The sequence below is a fragment of the Panthera onca genome, chromosome F1 (genome assembly GCF_046562875.1).
Source record: "Panthera onca isolate mPanOnc1 chromosome F1, mPanOnc1 haplotype 2, whole genome shotgun sequence".
Classification (NCBI taxonomy): Eukaryota; Metazoa; Chordata; class Mammalia; order Carnivora; family Felidae; genus Panthera; species Panthera onca.
This window is the reverse complement of record NC_138355.1, coordinates 40,380,257-40,398,093: the sequence shown is the minus strand read 5'-3', so window position 1 is coordinate 40,398,093 and position 17,837 is coordinate 40,380,257. Positions and strand designations below refer to the sequence as shown.

The window sequence follows — 17,837 nt, the reverse complement described above, 5'->3', positions numbered from 1 at the left end:
AATGATAAAATAAAGAATTATTTTGAAATATTTGCCAGTTTCATGACTATGACGATCTCTTCTGGTCTATAAATATCTGCTGATAATATCTGTTTTGACTATGTTGCTAGATTACGTAGAATAAATTATAAAGACAAATCATTATATAATACATTTAAAATGGAATTATCCTGATAGTTGAGTAAATTTCTCATCACGTATCAAGAAGAGCACACACCTGGAATTCAGCCAGAAACAGTCTTCCTTCATCAGCAATCTTCCTCTTATAAGTTTCCAACAAAATATCTGCATGGATTGGCTCCACACTCATCAGTTGCTTTTCATCATCTTTAAACATATTAAGGATTCATGACTAGGGTTATGTCCATCTTTCAAATGTTCATACAAATTTCATTAAATTTATCGCTTGGATTAATCCTTTGCTTTTTCCCTTCTCACGCATACTACCTGGAAAGTCTCAGTCACATACAAAGATTCACCTATGACTTCTAAATGTTGTACTCCAGACCTCTTCTGGGCTTTATTTTAACCTTTCAATCTCCCAGATTTTCCAAAGGGTTATCCCACATGTACATCAAAGTCAAAATGCCCAAAGTAAAAATCATTTTTCCTTTACTCCAGTATTTCAAATCTCAGTAAACAAGATCACCATTCACAAACTAATTTAAGATGGAAACTTCCACAGTTATAGATTTCTCCCTCCCTCTCCATATCCAGTAGGTGACTGGGTACTTTCCATCCCTCTGCCAGTGGTCAGGTGCAGGCAGCCCTCCTCATCCATGTAACTACATCTTCCCAAGTCCTCTCCTTGTCTCTAGTTTTTCCCCATACTGATCTGTCTTTTAAACTGCTGCAAATTAGTCTTCTGAAATAAAATAAAAGCATGCAACTTTACTTGTTAAAAAAAAAAAATCTGACACTCTTATTAGTGTTTCATTGACTAAATGCTAAGGTTTGAACACATAACGTAATATAACAATTACCATACTTATTTATCTATATCATAGTTATTATTTTTTCCTTTCATTATTTCCACATTTAAGTTATCATGGAATTTTGTAAACAGACAAGTAAGAGAATATGATTAATATCCTTATACTCAAGACTCAGCTAAAAAAAAAAAAAAAGAGCTTAGAGTGGGAGAGAGCCAAAGCATAAGAGACTGTTAAAAACTGAGAACAAACTGAGGGTTGATCGGGGGTGGGAGGGAGGGGAGGGTGGGTGATGGGTATTGAGGAGGGCACCTTTTGGGATGAGCACTGGATGTTGTATGGAAACCAATTTGACAATAAACTTCATATATTGAAAAAAAAAAGACTCAGCTTAATTTGCTAATCCCTTTATACTAGGCTATGAACAAGTTGTGTTCATGTGTTAGGCCTCCAGAGTACGAAGCACTTTATATGGTATGCTTGCTTCATAACTTACTAAGGAGTAAGAATACATATTACCCATAAAGAGCTACAATTGTATATGGCTCCTGAAAAGCAAAGTTTCAGAAGATTAAGCGAATATAAACTGCCACTCATGTAAAAAATGTGTTTCTCCTATTCACGTCAGTGTTCTCTATCAGATGATGCAAGACGATGTCCATTAAGGTTGCACATTTGTCTTAGTGTCTGCAGAAATTTCCGTCCAAATACAGCTATCAAATTGGCCGTGTACAGTCACTTCTTTGGGTTGTTGGGAACCTCTGGTATTCATTCGTTCTGAACTCAAGGCCACCTTTGAGGTTTTAGAGGGTTTGGGTAAGTTCTAATGCATGCCAATGGACAATTAGTATGAACTTTGAGATAAAATGCTTCTTTGACCCCCCCCCCTAGTCTGCTCTGACACCTTGAAATTGATTCCCCTTCTCTGCTCAGGTACTTGTTACTCTTGTGCTCTTCATTCTTCCCTCAGGCTTTCAAAACGAATCCTCAGAACATTTCATCTCATTCATCTATGCATTCTTTGACATTTATTGAATTCCATATACTCACATAGATACTCGGGATAGAGCAGTGAAATGAGGGGAAAAAAATCTCACTTTCACATCCCTAGCTTACATTCTAGTCATGGGAGGATAGTTAACAAATAAAATATATAATGCAATATCAAGTAGTGATAGATTTTGCAATGGAAAATAAAGTCAATGAGAGGTTCCAAAGAACCAACACTAAAGCTTTTGTTTACTGATTTGGTACCTGCTTTTGCAGAGGGAAAGCTTTCAGAGATAAGTTAAAACAAGACAGAAGAGTTCTTAAATTTCTCCTGTCTTGACTATGAGGAGACAGATCATTTTATTTATTGTAAACAGTTTCAATCTTTACCTCTATCCCCTTTAATGGATCAAAATCACATTTAAAAAATGAAAGAAATAATGTACAGGTTGAAAAAGAAGGGGAAAAAATGGGATTTCTTTTCCTCTCTTAAGTCAAAATGCATGTTTTGTCATGTCCTTAAATGGGCCTTATGTGGAAACAGCCACCATCCCACCTTTTAACCTTTGCAGAGACTTGAGCACACTTACTACCTCTATCTCTATGTGACTTTTTGTCTACTCTTGAACTCCCTTATTTGTTGGCCTAATGTCTCCCCACAATCTTAGGTGACTCAGATGCCTGCCTTTCCCACTCACAAGCTTCTATCTTCTATCTTTCTCTAGAAGCATACACATTCAACCACTATGGCATTTACCAAGTCATTGTCATATTTGCTGATACTTCTGCCTTCCTCTATTAGATTTTCAACCCTTTAAGAGCAGGGTCTGTGGCCTATCACTACCATATATTCAGCTCTGGCACAATACTTGCCAAATAGTTGGAAATTCATAGTACTTACTAATTGAATAAATAGATAAGTGAATCTAAGTTTCTTCATTGTATCAACAGAGGAAGTCTAGGTTAGATAAAAAATGTTGAATTCTTATTTAAAATGAATAGATTCAAATATGAGGAGGATATTCATCAGTTAAAAAATTGGTATACTTACCCCTTTCAACAAGTTCCTGCTGTTCATCTATATCACTGTGAAAATAAGAAACGTAAGTGTCCATATTTTTTAAGAAACATAGAATTCAATTGGGATTTGATTTATATTTAATGAATGTATTGAAGGAAGGAGGGAATGGAAGCAGGAAGGATAAAGAAAGAAGAAAGGACAAGAGAAGGGGAGACAGGAGAAGGAAGAGAAGGGAGGGGGAGGGGGATGAGGAAGGAAGGAGCTTAGCAGGGGAAAGAGGAAAGAATGAAGGGGAGGAGAGGAGATGGAGGAGAATGGAGGGAAAGAAAGAAAAAGGAAGGAAGGAAGAAACCAACCAAGGGTTGTCTGCTAAACTCAGGTAAGTGACTAAATTATTTTATTTTAAAATTCTTGTTTTTCATAAAATATGGTTGTTCCTGGCCAAAAGAAATACCTATAGTTCCCTCGACACTTCTTTCTTTTCTTTTTGCCTCTATCATTTCTACATCCCTTTGACCCACTTTTAACTAAAAGAATAAATACCTATTCTCCCCCTTTGTTATTATTAAAAAAATCTATAACAGTATTACTGTAGAAAATGTTACTCTTTACTACAAACCAACAAGATGTTGTGAAGTTTTTGATCAAAAGTTCATTGATGAACTGGACTTAATGCTGCTTCTCATTCTATACGTAACTGGTTCTAAATTTGCCTCATAGATAGATGTCTTCATCATTATTACTACTACTTTTCATTTTGAAATCAACTCTTACCTGGACCTTCTGTTGCGCAGGTCATAGATTTTGTAGAGAACGAAAAGCAGGGCTAAGAATGTCACAATGATCAGAAATACCAGAAATGCAATCAATGCTTTAGAATTATCTAGAAATGAAACATAACACATGAAAGGAGATTATTATGTCAAATACATTGCTGGGTTCTTTGAATAATCACATTTAACATACTTTCATTCTTATTATGTCCATGTCTTTTGAGGCTTTCAAACAAATAAATTTTTTAGAATGAGACCAAACACAATAAATTCCTGATATTGTATATTTTGCCCATATTATTCAAAACAAATAAAAACATCTTATATTTTAAGAAAGCAATTAGAATACAGAAGAGAAACTCTCCTTCCACAAAATGCTATTCTTTTATGCAATGCTATCATTTAGACTTAATTCTCTTTCTTTCAGTCACTCCGTTTGGAAGGGATTAGAGAGGGAGTCTAGTTATTATAGATCTCAGAGAGAAACTCATTTGGTGTAACTTTATGTGCACAAGTGGATAGCCTCCCACAAAGATCACAAAGGCTTCTGTCCCACACAGATAAACTTTCTTACCATTGAGGTATAAAATCAATTAACCGAAGGACAAATTGTTTCTTTCTACCATTAGGATTACTTATCCTGATGTAAATGTTCACCAGGGTTTAATGGGAAATCATACCCTCTTCTGGAGAAGGACAGAGAAAAGACAGTGTACTGGAAACATCCGTTGCCCTGGGGGAGTATCTCCTACTTTTCATATACAATGAAAGGGCAGAGAGGAATGCAGTGAAACCAGGGCCTCACTTGGGAGCTAGACTGCTTCAGTTCCAACCCTCGCTGTACCACTTCCTAGGTGGGGCTTTGGCTAGAATCTTCATTATGTTTGTGACTCCATTCCCTAATTCCAAAAATGAGGTTAAATGAATTGATTTACAATAAACACTTGGCACGGTGTCTTGGACATACAAGGACTAATTACTCACTATTCAAAAAGAAAAAAAAGTTTTGAGTCCTACTGTATGCCAAACACTGATTTAGTTACATAAGATATCTCAGAGAACAAAACAAGGATCCGTGTCCTCATGGAAATGACCTACTGACACGACAGACACTTAACAGTGCACATAATAAATAAGCAGATGGTAACATAGGTTAGAAGATGATAAAGACTGTGAGCAGGTGAGAGAGTTAGCTAAGCAGATATCTGGAGTCTGCCTGTTTGAGGCAAAGGAAGGGTAGGGCAAGAACCCACAGGTAGGAGCATGGCCGGCATGTCCAAGGAATAGCCAGAATGCCAATGTGGCTGGAGTGGAGCCAGTGAAGGGTAGCAACAGGAGCTGCCACGTAAGAGTATGACACGGAGAGGGGAGAGGCAAGGGCCAGATTTGTAGGGCCTGGAAGCCATTTTAATGATACATTAGCTTTTTTGTTACACAGGCAGCACCTGCAGGATTTTGAGCAGAGAAGTGATATACTCTGACTACACATTTTACAGGTTTTTAGGACTACTCGTTGAGAATGCCATAATCCAGGCAAATATGGCAGTGGTTCATACCAGGTTGGTGGCTCTAGAGTGAGTAGAAATAGTTACATGAAGTTATAATTAATGGCCATCAGGAAGACTGTGGGTGCAGCGGAGAGCAGGAGCTCACTTTTGGATTTGTGAATTTGAAAAATAATTAGACATCCAAGTGGAGATGCCAAATAGGAAGCCTGAACATGCAAATGTGGAACTCTTGTACCATAAATCTTGCAATAAAGGGTCTGGGGCTGGACATAAATTTGAAAGTTTTCATCATGGAGCTGTTATTTAAAGGTAGAAGATTGAATAATTCACCAGGAAATTAAAATTAGATAGAAAGGAAAGAAATCCCAAGACTAAGTCCTCGGACACTCTAATATTAAAAGTTTGGAGAGGAAAGATAGAACCAGGAAAGGAGACTAACAAGTGAAATAGAAGAAAATCAAGAGCGTGTCCAGGAAGCCAGTTTAAAAGGAAGTCTTTCAAGGAGGAGGGGGTAATCAACTATGACGAATGGTGTTGATAAGTCAAATTCAATGAGGACTGAGAATTGACCTTTTGATGTACTATCAGAGAAGGCATTGTTGGATTTGACAAGAGCAGTTCAGTGGAATAGGCAGACCCAAGAGAAAAATAGGAAAAGAACCAGAGGCAGTCAAAATACAAATCTCTTTCATAGAAGCTTTACTGTTGGGAGGTGGGGGGTGTGGAGATGAAATAAAGGGGTAGCTGAAGAGGAAATAGTGTCAAAAGAAATATTGTGGTTGCTGTTTGTTTTCAACAATTGCATACCGATTAGACTTATCTAGCACAGAAGGGAAATAATGATGCAGGAGAGAGAAAAGAAAGCTGTTGGATGTGGGAATTGGGCGATTCCCACATTGGAATCAATTGGGATCAAGGGATTCAAGAATAATTTCAAGGGTGATCATAATGATTGATTATGAGTTTACATTGTATATGGAGGGATTGGAGGACACCAAAGGGATGTGGAGTGGTGCACCAGTGTTATATATTGCTACTATGGTTTGCTCTGGCTAATGGAGATAGGAAAGGAAATGATGTTCTTACTATTTTAGATGAGGAAATTGAAATTCAGTCATCCTAAATCATGGGTTTTTTTTTTTAACTTTTTAACATTTATTTATTTTTGAGAGACAGAGAAAGAGCACGAGCATGGGAGGGCAGAGAGAGAGAGGGAGACACAGAATCTGAAGCAGGCTCCAGGCTCTGAGCTGTCAGCACAGAGATCGACGGGGGGCTTGAACTCACAAACTGTGAGATCATGACCTGAGCCGAAGCCAGACACTCAACCGACTGAGCCACCCAGGCGCCCCCTAAATCATGTTTTTAAAACAATACAGGAATAATACATTTGAAGCAGTTTGGTAAGACTGAGAAGACTGGGTATGCTGGGTATTTAATCAGCCCTCCTTTCTTTCTTGTGGCAGAGATTGGCTAATGCTGAATCCACCTGTTTTCTTTTCCTTCTGAATCAGCTTTACTTGCTGTTCAGTGTAGCCATGTGACTGAGATAAAGGTAGAAGTGAGATATGTTAGTTCCAGACCTGGTGCTTAAACCCTCTGGAGAGATGTTACACACTCTCTTCTCCAGGTTGCCGGATGGATGTTGGCAACCATAGCAAAATTAGAAGCTATATATGAAAAATGGAAACGCTATGTCAGCCTAGAGTTTTGAATGAATATGTAGAACCTACCTACACGCACCACCTACACGCACACAAACACCTACCAATTGGTGTAGGGTAAGAAATAAATTTCAATTCTGTTAAGTCACTGGGATTTGGAGGTTTATCTGTTAAAGCATCTGTGGTTACATTAATTCATGGGTACCCCTCATTGACCCCATACTTACTGAGAAGTGCTACACTGGGATAGTCTCTAAAGATACAGCAGAATATAAGGCATGAGAAGTTACCAGTTCTAAAGAAATTTTCATTCTTTTGGGGGGAAAAAGTGCTAAACAGGTAAACCAACAAATAAAATAATAATGTATTTTCCTTAGATTTATGAAAGAGTGAGTAGGTGGAAAAAAAGTAAGGGGAACTTATTTTCTACACGTTCAGGAGTGGCCTTGGGCATGAGACTTTCTATAACCTGAAAGATGGAAATGACCCAGCTAAACAGACAGCTGCCAGAGACCATGTGTCTCGTTCAAAATGTCTATAACTGGAAATTCTTAATAGTAAGAATAAATTAATTTCAAATAGAGACTGGCAGATGTTGGACCTGAGTTTGAATTCTGGCTCCACCACTTCTTTGACTGGAAACAAAAAATAAATTGATTGAATTATCTAAGTTAAAATTTCCTCGTCTATAAAATGGGAACGATTTTATTTTATTTAAAAGGATTTTGTGAGGATACATGGGTTGTATTGAATATTTTAGAGAAGTTCTTATTGCAATAGACTCCCAAAATGACCCAACGTGTTTTTCTCAAATTCTTTTCACTAAAATTATCAATAAACCTGTGATTACTGGTGTATATATTGATCGACATGATTGTTTCCAGAATTTGTGGATAAAAACCTCATCAGAGGAACAATCATCTAAACTCATCCACCTCAAGGAAATTACTAAAATGAAAGCATGTTACGAGAAAAACAGGACACCTTGAACTGAGATTTTGCAAGAAACTGCCCCAAATGACTATGAGTAAGCGTTTCATTCCATAGCAATTAATTAGGGTCCATTCTACAGAAACATTAAGTAGCTTCAGACTTGTCTTGATAAACTTATTAATGATAAAACAACCAAGACTTCAGATATATTTCATGACCTAAGAACATGTCTCTCTCCCTTCTTTCCAGGAATTCTGCTAATATTAAAGAGCTAACAGTGGCATAGATCCATAATGCCAGAAAGAATGGGAGAAGGGAAATTAGAGAGATTTCAGCAAGTTTTGGAAGGTAGAAAACAAAGGAGAGAAAGCCAGCACCAAAATAGCACACTGCATAAGATCCATACCAGTTACCCAGAATGCCTGAGTCTCAAATTTGGAGGCACATAGACAGTGGAAATGAATCATAGGACCAAAAATGGTACAGTTGAATGTCTATTTACAGAGAAACCAAACACCCTTTGAAAAGACACTCCAGGGAGGAGACAGAAGTTTATTCTCTGAGAAAATTGAAAGGAAAAGGTTAAGAGACTCAAGGTAAAATCAGGCTCAGAACAGAGCAGGGATGTGGCCCAGGACTGAGATTAGGAGGGCAAAGCCAGTGTCTGCCTATGAAATGGTTGAACACCTGTCCCTCTGCCCTACTATGGGAAGAACCATTCCCCTACACTGTAACACTACTATAAGAAGTATTACATTGATTAATTTCCAGAGATAATAAATGGCACTGGAGAAAACAAATCATAAATATTACAAGGAATCTCCTCAATCAACAGTCCCTGGAAGGGCTACAGAACTTTTTTTTAATAATTTATTATTTATTTTTTAAATTTACATTCAAGTTAGTTAGCATATAGTGCAACAATGATTTCAGGGGTAGATTCCTTAATGCCCCTTACCCATTTAGCCCATCCCCCCTCCCACAACCCCTGCAGTAACCCTCATTTTGTTCTCCATATTTATGAGTCTCTTCCGTTTTGTCCCCCTCCCTGTTTTTATATTTTTTTTGTTTCCCTTCCGTTATGTTCATCTGTTTTGTCTCTTAAAGTCCTCATATGAGTGAAGCCATATGATTTTTGTGTTTCTCTGACTGACCAATTTCACTTAGCATAATACCCTCCAGGTCCATCCACGTAGTTGCAAATGGCAAGATTTCATTCTTTTTGATTAGGGCCATAGAACTTCTAATCAACCTTTTCTATGGTCTCCCTGTAACTTTGATCAAACTGCTGATAAGAACCGAACTGTCAAAGAAATCCTCAACAATAAAGGGGGGGTTCCAAAATAATAATTTGACTTAGGAGTTCCAAAATGGGACTAACAGGAGCTCCAGAAGGATTACAGGAAAAAAAAAAAAAAAAGTGGAATGAAAAAAAATTTCTCAGAGATAGAAGTCTCCAGGTCACAAAAGCCAACAGTATACAAGAAAAGACTCATGCAAGACAATGAATAAAGAGGAAAGCCTAAAAGTCCCAAAGAGAAAAAAGATATGAGAATACAGAAAAAGAACGAGAAACAGGATGGCATTAGAAAGTAATACTGGATGCAGGAGAACGAAACAGAAATACTTTTTCAATACTAGGTTTTTAAACTCAGAATTCTATGCCAGGTCAACCTATGGATCAAGTGCCAGAGTAGAATTAAAGCATTGCATTTTTTGTGTGCCAGAATTAGAATATTTTCTTCTTACACTAGAGAATATATACCAGTAATTTTTTTTTTAACAAATGAGATTCAGATGTAGCAATTCTGAAACAGGAAACTAATGAAGGAAAATTTTACCACAGTAGCTAAGCTGTACACCTAGGTAGTCCAAATCAGTACAGGAAGAAAGGGCCCCAGGAGCTCTTTCAGGAACATTGTCAACGTGTGGCTAATGAAGTCTTATGCCAGGGAAGCTCAGCAAAACTTTTCTAGGAGGTGCATTCTTGGCAAGTCACAACCCAAGACTTCTCCTGGTGAAGACATTACTATTAAAACCTCATTCTGTCATTTATCTATTACAAAAATGCCATCGTGAGTGAAGTCAATAAAACTTTTTCTGCTTGGTGAGGAAGGGACCATGGGAGAACACTCTAGCTCCACGGACATGGAAATCTGATAAAGCGGAATGTTAGCTGCCTTTCTAGGCAATGTTGCCAATGACGAAAATGATCCCTGGTTGCTCAACTGTACCTGGACAGGAAGATTTATGTGTGAACCACACTGTCCTGGTGCAAGCCCCAGTTTTCGGTCTCCCTGAGTGGAGTAACCCAGGGCACATCTCATTTTTGGGCACAATCCCTGTGGCATGTCTGGAAGCTACTCCCAAGGAACTATTCTAAGAGATACCGATTCCTTTCTTAACAGGGGGCTTCTAAGCAAGGGCAGCCAGCACACCCACACATGTGACCCAATTCTCTCACATCTCACTTGCCTCTGGGAGGGTCAAAGAACAGTTCCAGGGCTGCCATGGGCACTGTGACCACTATCGCTACCCCCCCCCTTGCTGGCGCACTGTGTTTTCTGTTCTGTGTCTCCTTGAGTGAAATGGTATCACATCTGGCCTAGTAAAATGTGAGTGAGTGTGAAACGTCCAGTTGAGTCTATGACTCCCAAGAGTAGGTGCTGCAGCTAGAAGTTATCTGCATAGGCAGAAAAAAAAAATTCAATGGAGTTGTTTTTATTGTAAGGAATTATAAAAGAAAAGTATTTATATGGAAATAAAATCAAAGCTATCCGGTTGAATTTGGTGGGCATTTAGTATTAGAAGCTTTTATTTAATAAATCAGAGCAGGAAGAATGGAAACTTTACATGGGACCTGGGACAACAGTTTGGAACATGAACTTTTATATCTTTCCTCTTTTCAGAGACTTTGGGAAATAAGGCATTAGTGCTTGCACACATGCATGTGTGTGTAAGAGAGTAAGACTGAGACATTGCAATGATAGCATCAGAAACTGTCTAGAGTTGGAGTGCCTGGTTGGCTCTGTCAGTTAAGCACTTGACTTCAGCTCAGGTCATGATTTCACGGTTCATGGGTTCAAGCCCCGCATTGGGCTCTGTACTGATAGCTCAAGCCTGGAGCCTGCTTCAGATTCTGCGTCTCCCTCTCTCTCTGCCCCTCCCCCACTCTCTCTCTCTCTCTCTCTCTCTCTCTCTCTCTCTTTCTCTCTCTCTCTCTCTCTCTCTTTCAAAAATAAATAAACATTAAAAAAAGTAAAAGAAACTGTCTACAGTTGATAACACAACACAGAAATTTACATCATTTAATTTAATTTACAAACATACAGATGGTGAACAAGCTGAGAAACTTAAAACAGTGTACTGCCTTCTCCCTCCGTAGGATGAAATCCATGGGCAATGTTACTAACTCTAGAAAGAGGAGCAGCTAATATTCTTTACCCCTATAGAGATAACCATAAGAAGAACTGAAAACAGAAATTGTGAAAAGTGGCTGTCTTGGTGAGCAGGACAATGAGTGGGGAGTGGTGACACACAGCTGTTATTGTCATTGTTATAATGACATTTAAGTTTAAGTGATTTTTTTCTATCTGCAACTTTATTTTGATCAAAATATTTAAAATAGCAATGATAAAAAATTAAATCGCCATGTTGTTATTAAGCGATTTTTATCTTAGCTGTAGTTAGGTAAATCCGGACGGATTTGTATCTAATGCCTGCCTCTACCAAGCTCAACTTTGAGGGACAGAATAAGACAAAATAGGTAAGTCTCCAAAACGGTACACAAAACAAACATGTTTTGTTAACAGTCATGAAAAATGTCATAAGCATACTCATAATTTAAGTCTATACAGATACATCCTCTTACAAATTGTTTTATGAAATCTATCCTTTAATAATGGAATCTCTTAATTGAATTTAAAATACTGTATTTTACAGGGGACGGATTGATGGTTGCCAGAGAGATGAGAGGCGGGGTGGGGGGGGGGGGCAAAATGGGTGAAGAGGAGTGGGAGATACAAGCTGCCAGTTATGGGATGAGTAAGTCACAGGAATAAAAGGCACAGCAGAAAGAATATAGCCAACGATATTGTAATAGTGTTATATGGTCACAGATGGTAAGAACACTTGTGGTGAGCATAGGATAAATTGAAGAGAAGTCAAATGACTCCATTGTACAGCTGAAACTAATGTAGTATTTGTGTCAACTACACTCAAATAAAACATTAAAAATAAAACAATATTGTTTTATTCACCTACACATGTTTTTTTCAGAAAACAAAATATTACCTTGATAGGAAATATATAAACATTTAATAATTAAATATAAGCACGAATGTAAAATAATAAAGGTTTGTAATGTTAATATATATTTTAGTATAATATAATAAAGAGCCACAAAATGACTTACAAGATGTTGAATAAAAAACAGATTCTGGAGTTCCATCGTGGCGTCCGTTGTTGTAATAGACCTGGATTCCAGTAATAAAACAAAATAGTTTTCTAATGTGAATTTATCTATCATGATGCAACACATACATTATTTCTCATACAATGGTGTCGATTTTAATTTAAAATATACAGGTTAACTTTAATTTAAAAATAGAAACCTCAAGATTATGTCAATGTCTTATTATCAAATAGTTTTTCAAAGAAAATATTTAACAGTGAAAAAGACATAAAGAAATCTTAGCTTATTTGGCAACAACAACACCAACAATAATAATAGTATAATCGGCAAGAGTAAGTGAAACTGAAGGAATAAACTCCAACACATCAAATTCTTCAAAGCTTAAAGTTAAAATTCCCTATTGATAGGCTAATATCTATACATTTTATTTAAAAGGGAAACTACCATGTACTGTTTATAAAAGTTACACACAAAATGAACATACAATTTGTAAAAGTAAATAGAAACAATATGACAATCACAGTGTTTATAATAAATTGATATTTAGTTCACAAGGGTTAAAATTATAAGGATAGATACCGCCAAGTGATACAAGGTAAAATCTACAGTATTAACCTAACTAGGAAAACTCCCTGTGTCTCATAATATTGAATACAAATAAAGCCAAAACAATTTAGTTATACAAGGGAAACTGAAAAGAATAAGAGAGCAGTAAGAGGCTTTGGCAAAAAAAAAAAAAAAAAAAAAAAAAAAAAAGGTAAAAACAAATCTGAATAATATCATTAAAAGATAAACATGATACATTTGGACAATATATATCTAAGTTTTTACCCTTTGGAAGATATATAATTTCCTCAGTACTCACAGAATATTTGTAAATATTCATTATACATTTAACTGTAAAAAATACTCCATTAATTCCAAAAAATAGAAATTGTAGGACTTCTGGGTGGTTCAGTTGGTTAAGCGTCTGACTTTGGTCAGGTCATGATCTCGTGGTTTGTGAGTTCAAGCCCGCATCAGGCTCTCTTTTGAGAGCTTAGCATCCTCTGTCCCCCTCTCTCTGTCCCTCCCCTGCTTGCACACATTCTTTTTCTCACTCTCAAAAATAAATAAACGTTTAAAAATAGTAGAAATTATAAAAGCTAATTATCTTTTAAAAGCTAGAAACACTATCTCTTTAAAAAACAGATAAATTAGAAATTCTTTCCAACTGCAATGTAAATTCTTGGGAAATAATGATCAGAACATTCTACTCTAAAAATCCACTTGTTAAATTTTATGTCAGTCATTGAAAAATTAATAATAATAGGGGCTCCTGGGTGGCTCAGTCAGTTAAGCATCCGACTTTGGCTCAGGTCATGATCTCACAGTTTGTGGGTTCAAGCCCCGTGTCAGGCTCTGTGCTGACAGCTCAGAGTCTGGAGCCTGCTTCAGATTCTCTGTCTCCCTCTCTCTCTGCCTCTCCCCCACTCTCACTTTGTCTCACTCTGTCTCTCAAAAATAAATAAATGTAAAAAAAAATTTTAATAAATAAAAAAAGAAAAATTAATAATAACACAGGCATGGGATACAGTCAAAATTTTACCAAAGGACAGTTCATAGTTTAATTTTTCTTTTTTTGTTGTTTTTTTTTAAATAATAAAAAAATAAAGAAATGGACCAAAAATGCTTTCAATCCCAAATTAGCAGAAGAACATAAAAATAAATCTACAAAAAGAAAAGTAATAAATGGAGCAATGATAAAAATTACTTTATTAATCTGTTAACCAGAGATCACAATGATGAATAAAGCAAAAATGATTGATCCCTCGTGATGGCATAAATGGTGTAGTGGAGACAGAAAGAAACATGAAAATGAATTACGGTACATGCAATGAAGAAAACAAGAGACAATCTTTTGAAGGCTGGGGAAAAGAATGAATAACTAAGTAATAATCTACTACTTTGAATTTGAATGTTGTATTTTAAAAAAATTTTTTTAACGTTTATTTATTTTTGAGACAGAGAGAGACAGAGCATGAACGGGGGAGGGGCAGAGAGAGAGAGGGAGACACAGAATCGGAAACAGGCTCCAGGCTCCGAGCCATCAGCCCAGAGCCCGATGCGGGGCTCGAACTCACGGACCGCGAGATCGTGACCTGAGCTGAAGTCGGACGCTTAACCGACTGAGCCACCCAGGCGCCCCTGAATGTTGTATTTTAATATGATGTTTACCTATATTTTTCCAGAATAACTTATATTGATGAATGGGAGAAGAAAATTCTAGAAAGAGAGAAGTACATAAGGTAAAGTACCTATGGAGAGCAAATTCTAGGTGCATTTGAGAAACTGAAAATAAATGGAGCTTAATGGGTGCTGGAGAAGTAATGGGAGATGAAGTATAATGTACATGATATGTAATAACAAAATATTTCTTTTATATGGATTATGGGAAAAATATAAATCCACAAAGTGTAAAATGTCTGAAAAGAACAATAATATTGAAAAAAAAATGGTTCTGAGAGGATTCCTCTGTGTTAAGAGGATTAAAAAAAATTTTCAGAGAACAAATCATTCCTATACTATTTAAGGTTATAAAAAGGCAAAGAAACAAGAAAATGTGCTATTTATCAGGTTAGCACAACTTTTATAGCAAAGTATACTAAGAATGATTCATGCCCACACCTATACAAATGCCTGTGCCCGTCATCTCTACCCACTTATTGAAGGATTTCATTTATGAATGTCTATTCATAAAGACTTAAAAAATTAAGCCTTTGAATTCAATAATGCTTTCAAAGAATAATACACAGTGACAGAGCAAGACTTTTTTTCTTGGAACGTGACATGGTTTATCATTACAAAACCTATCACTATAATTCACCATATGAACAAATCATATCATGTCATCACAACCATGGCATCATCTAATATAGTACAATAAAAACACAGGAAAAAGTCCAACCTATGTCTGATTAAACAAACAAGAAAGGTTATATATTTATAAATACATATGTTTTTGTATATAAACATATGTATATATAAACATTTCTTTAAGTTATAAAGGATATAAGGTCAATTGTCAACATTATTTTGAATAGTCAACTATTGACTGTTGAAATTTCCATTAAATCAGAAATAAAACTGATAGATCTGACTGAATAAAAATAAAAGGAAAAATTGTGTATGATTTAAAGTGTTATAAATAAAGTTAAAAAGCAAACTACAAGCTGGAAACAAAACTTGCAACTTATATGACAAAGAGTTTAATATCATTAATATCCAAAAACTTCCCCAAATAAAACTGGACAAGGGAGCAGCAACAACAAAAACTGTAGTTATCTTTGACAGTCAATAAAGAAAGCCATTCAAACAAAAAGAGATGTCAATACCATATCTCACCTACTCAACATCAAAGAAAAAGAAGGCCATGCCCAGTGTTGGTGAGATTCTCAAGAGCAATTATTTAATAGACTGTATGGGAAGGGTAATTTGGTAACTTACAGGGAAAAAAAATTATCACAAAAATTCTTAAAATACAAGTAAATTCCTTTTGACCCGATACCTTTATTTCCAGGAATTTATTTAAATAGAAATCATTAAAGACACATTCAAAAATTGTGCTATTTACCAGTAAGTGTGTTAATTGATTGTTGTTTATAACAGATGAAAACTATAGTTAGTAGAATGTTAAAAAGCCATATAATAGAATCTTAGGTGACCGTTAAAAATTGCATTGTAGTGCAATACTTAACATGGAAAAAGTTCATGTTGTAGTGATATATGAAAAATGTAGGTTACTAAACTATGTGTTCAGAATGTTGATAATATATATGATGAATATATATAAATGCACATTACAATATTATGAAAGTTGTGAGATAATGGAAAATACATATTGGTTTCTGCCCTTGGTTCCTGGCACAGAACTCCTGAAACCCTTATAATTTCCCTGGTAATAGGAGTGTTTTTCATTCTAATCAGGTGACTGGGTGGACTCCTGGATGGTTCCTGGATGAGGGCTAGTCATTAGAAAGCCAAAGCTATGATTAGAAGCTTGGAATTTTCACCCCAGCCCCCCATTCTCTTGAGAAGGTAGAAGGGCTGAAAATGAAATTAATGATTGGTCACATCTACATGATGAAGCCTCCTTAAAATACCCCAAAGAAGGTGGCTTGGCGGCTACCAGGTTGGTGAACACATCCATATCATGAAGGTGATGTATTCCAACGTGATGGGGACAGAAGCTCCTGTACTTGGGACCTTCTCAGACATCACCCTATGTATCTCTTCATCTGACTGTTCCTCTGTATCCTTTATCACACATTTCAATAAATTGGTAAACGTAAATAAGTGTTTCCCAGAGTTCTGTGAGACACACTAACAAGCAACTAAGCCTGAGGAGAGGGCCATAGGAACCCCTGATTTATAGCCAAGTCAGACAGAAGTTGAGAGTAACCTAGGGACCAACTACTGGCAGTTAGAGCTGAAGTGGGGTGGAACAGTCTTGTGGGACTGAGTCCTTAACCTGTGGAATCTGCCACTATCTCCAGGTAGATAGTGTCAGATTTGAATTAAATTGCGGGATACCCAGCTGGTGCCACAAAGACTTGCTTGATGTGGAGGAAAACCTCCACACAAATTTGGAGACCAGAAGCATCAGAAGGGTGGCGCTGCACATGAATTGTACAGGAGACTCACAGAAAAGAACACACAAGAGAAGAGGGAACTACGGGTTTTCCCTACAACCAGGGCCAAGACTGAGTTTTTCCATTTCAGAAACACATTCATAAAATATGATCAGTAGACAGTAAGCTTGTAGATGAGTTTTGTTTTTTTTAATTCTCCATGTTCACTGGTATTTCCTAATATTTATTTCTACTATTTTCTAACCTCAGTGCACCTGTAAAATATTTTGCAATTTAAAAAGTCATGTTAGTAAAGATTAAAAGTCACGGTAAATAAAACATTTTGCAAAGTAATAATCTATTGTGCATAAATTTAAATTAATTTACTGTGTATAAAATGTTGTGCTTCTTGACACAGGCGCAATAATTTTGCTATGAGTAAATTACATTAAAGGTGAAAAATACTCCAACAACATATTTGCTTGAAACCATTGTTCTTAGAGCTGGGGATAAGAAGTTCGGAGTCAACCATTTAAGACTTTAAAGTATGATTTCATTAGATGAAGAGTTTCTAAAGCTCATGTGAGCATCAATTGGTCTTAGTATTATTGAAGTATGGTGTAATAATCAGTATAATGTACATTAGTACTACAGTTGAGGATAGAAATTATCTTACCTTAAATTCGTATTTTGTTGAATATTGAAGATATAGTACAGGGAAGTGGCAAGTTTTTTGTGACTCATTTTTAACAAAGGCATCTCCAGTTTTGACTTCCATATGGTAGGATCCATTACTGGGGCCTTTAAAGTCCGAAGGAGGATCACACTTCACAAGAATACTATTATCTGATATCCGAGAAGCAAGTAAGCGCCTGACTTTGGTTGGCTCTATCAAAACGAAGGAATATTTGTTACTTTAATCACTTTGTACATGCATATTTAAATCAGTTGGCAATATTTGTGTACATTATAAATTATTATTTTAAAAAATT

The 17,837-nt window shown here is 36.3% G+C and overlaps 1 protein-coding gene across 5 annotated transcripts in view; it reads right to left on the bottom strand.

Annotated features, from left to right (window-relative positions):
• Positions 1-17,837, bottom strand: part of PTPRC (protein tyrosine phosphatase receptor type C) — a 120,638-nt gene that overhangs the window by 22,853 nt on the left and 79,948 nt on the right. For all 5 annotated transcript variants that reach the window (XM_081791903.1, XM_060644035.3, XM_060644034.3 and 2 more), the window contains 5 exons: positions 17,522-17,733; positions 12,236-12,296; positions 3,718-3,826; positions 2,974-3,008; positions 218-327 (listed from right to left, as the gene is read on the bottom strand). In XM_081791903.1, the coding sequence (XP_081648029.1) occupies positions 218-327; positions 2,974-3,008; positions 3,718-3,826; positions 12,236-12,296; positions 17,522-17,733 (527 nt within the window). The remainder of the gene's footprint in view (positions 1-217; positions 328-2,973; positions 3,009-3,717; positions 3,827-12,235; positions 12,297-17,521; positions 17,734-17,837) is intronic.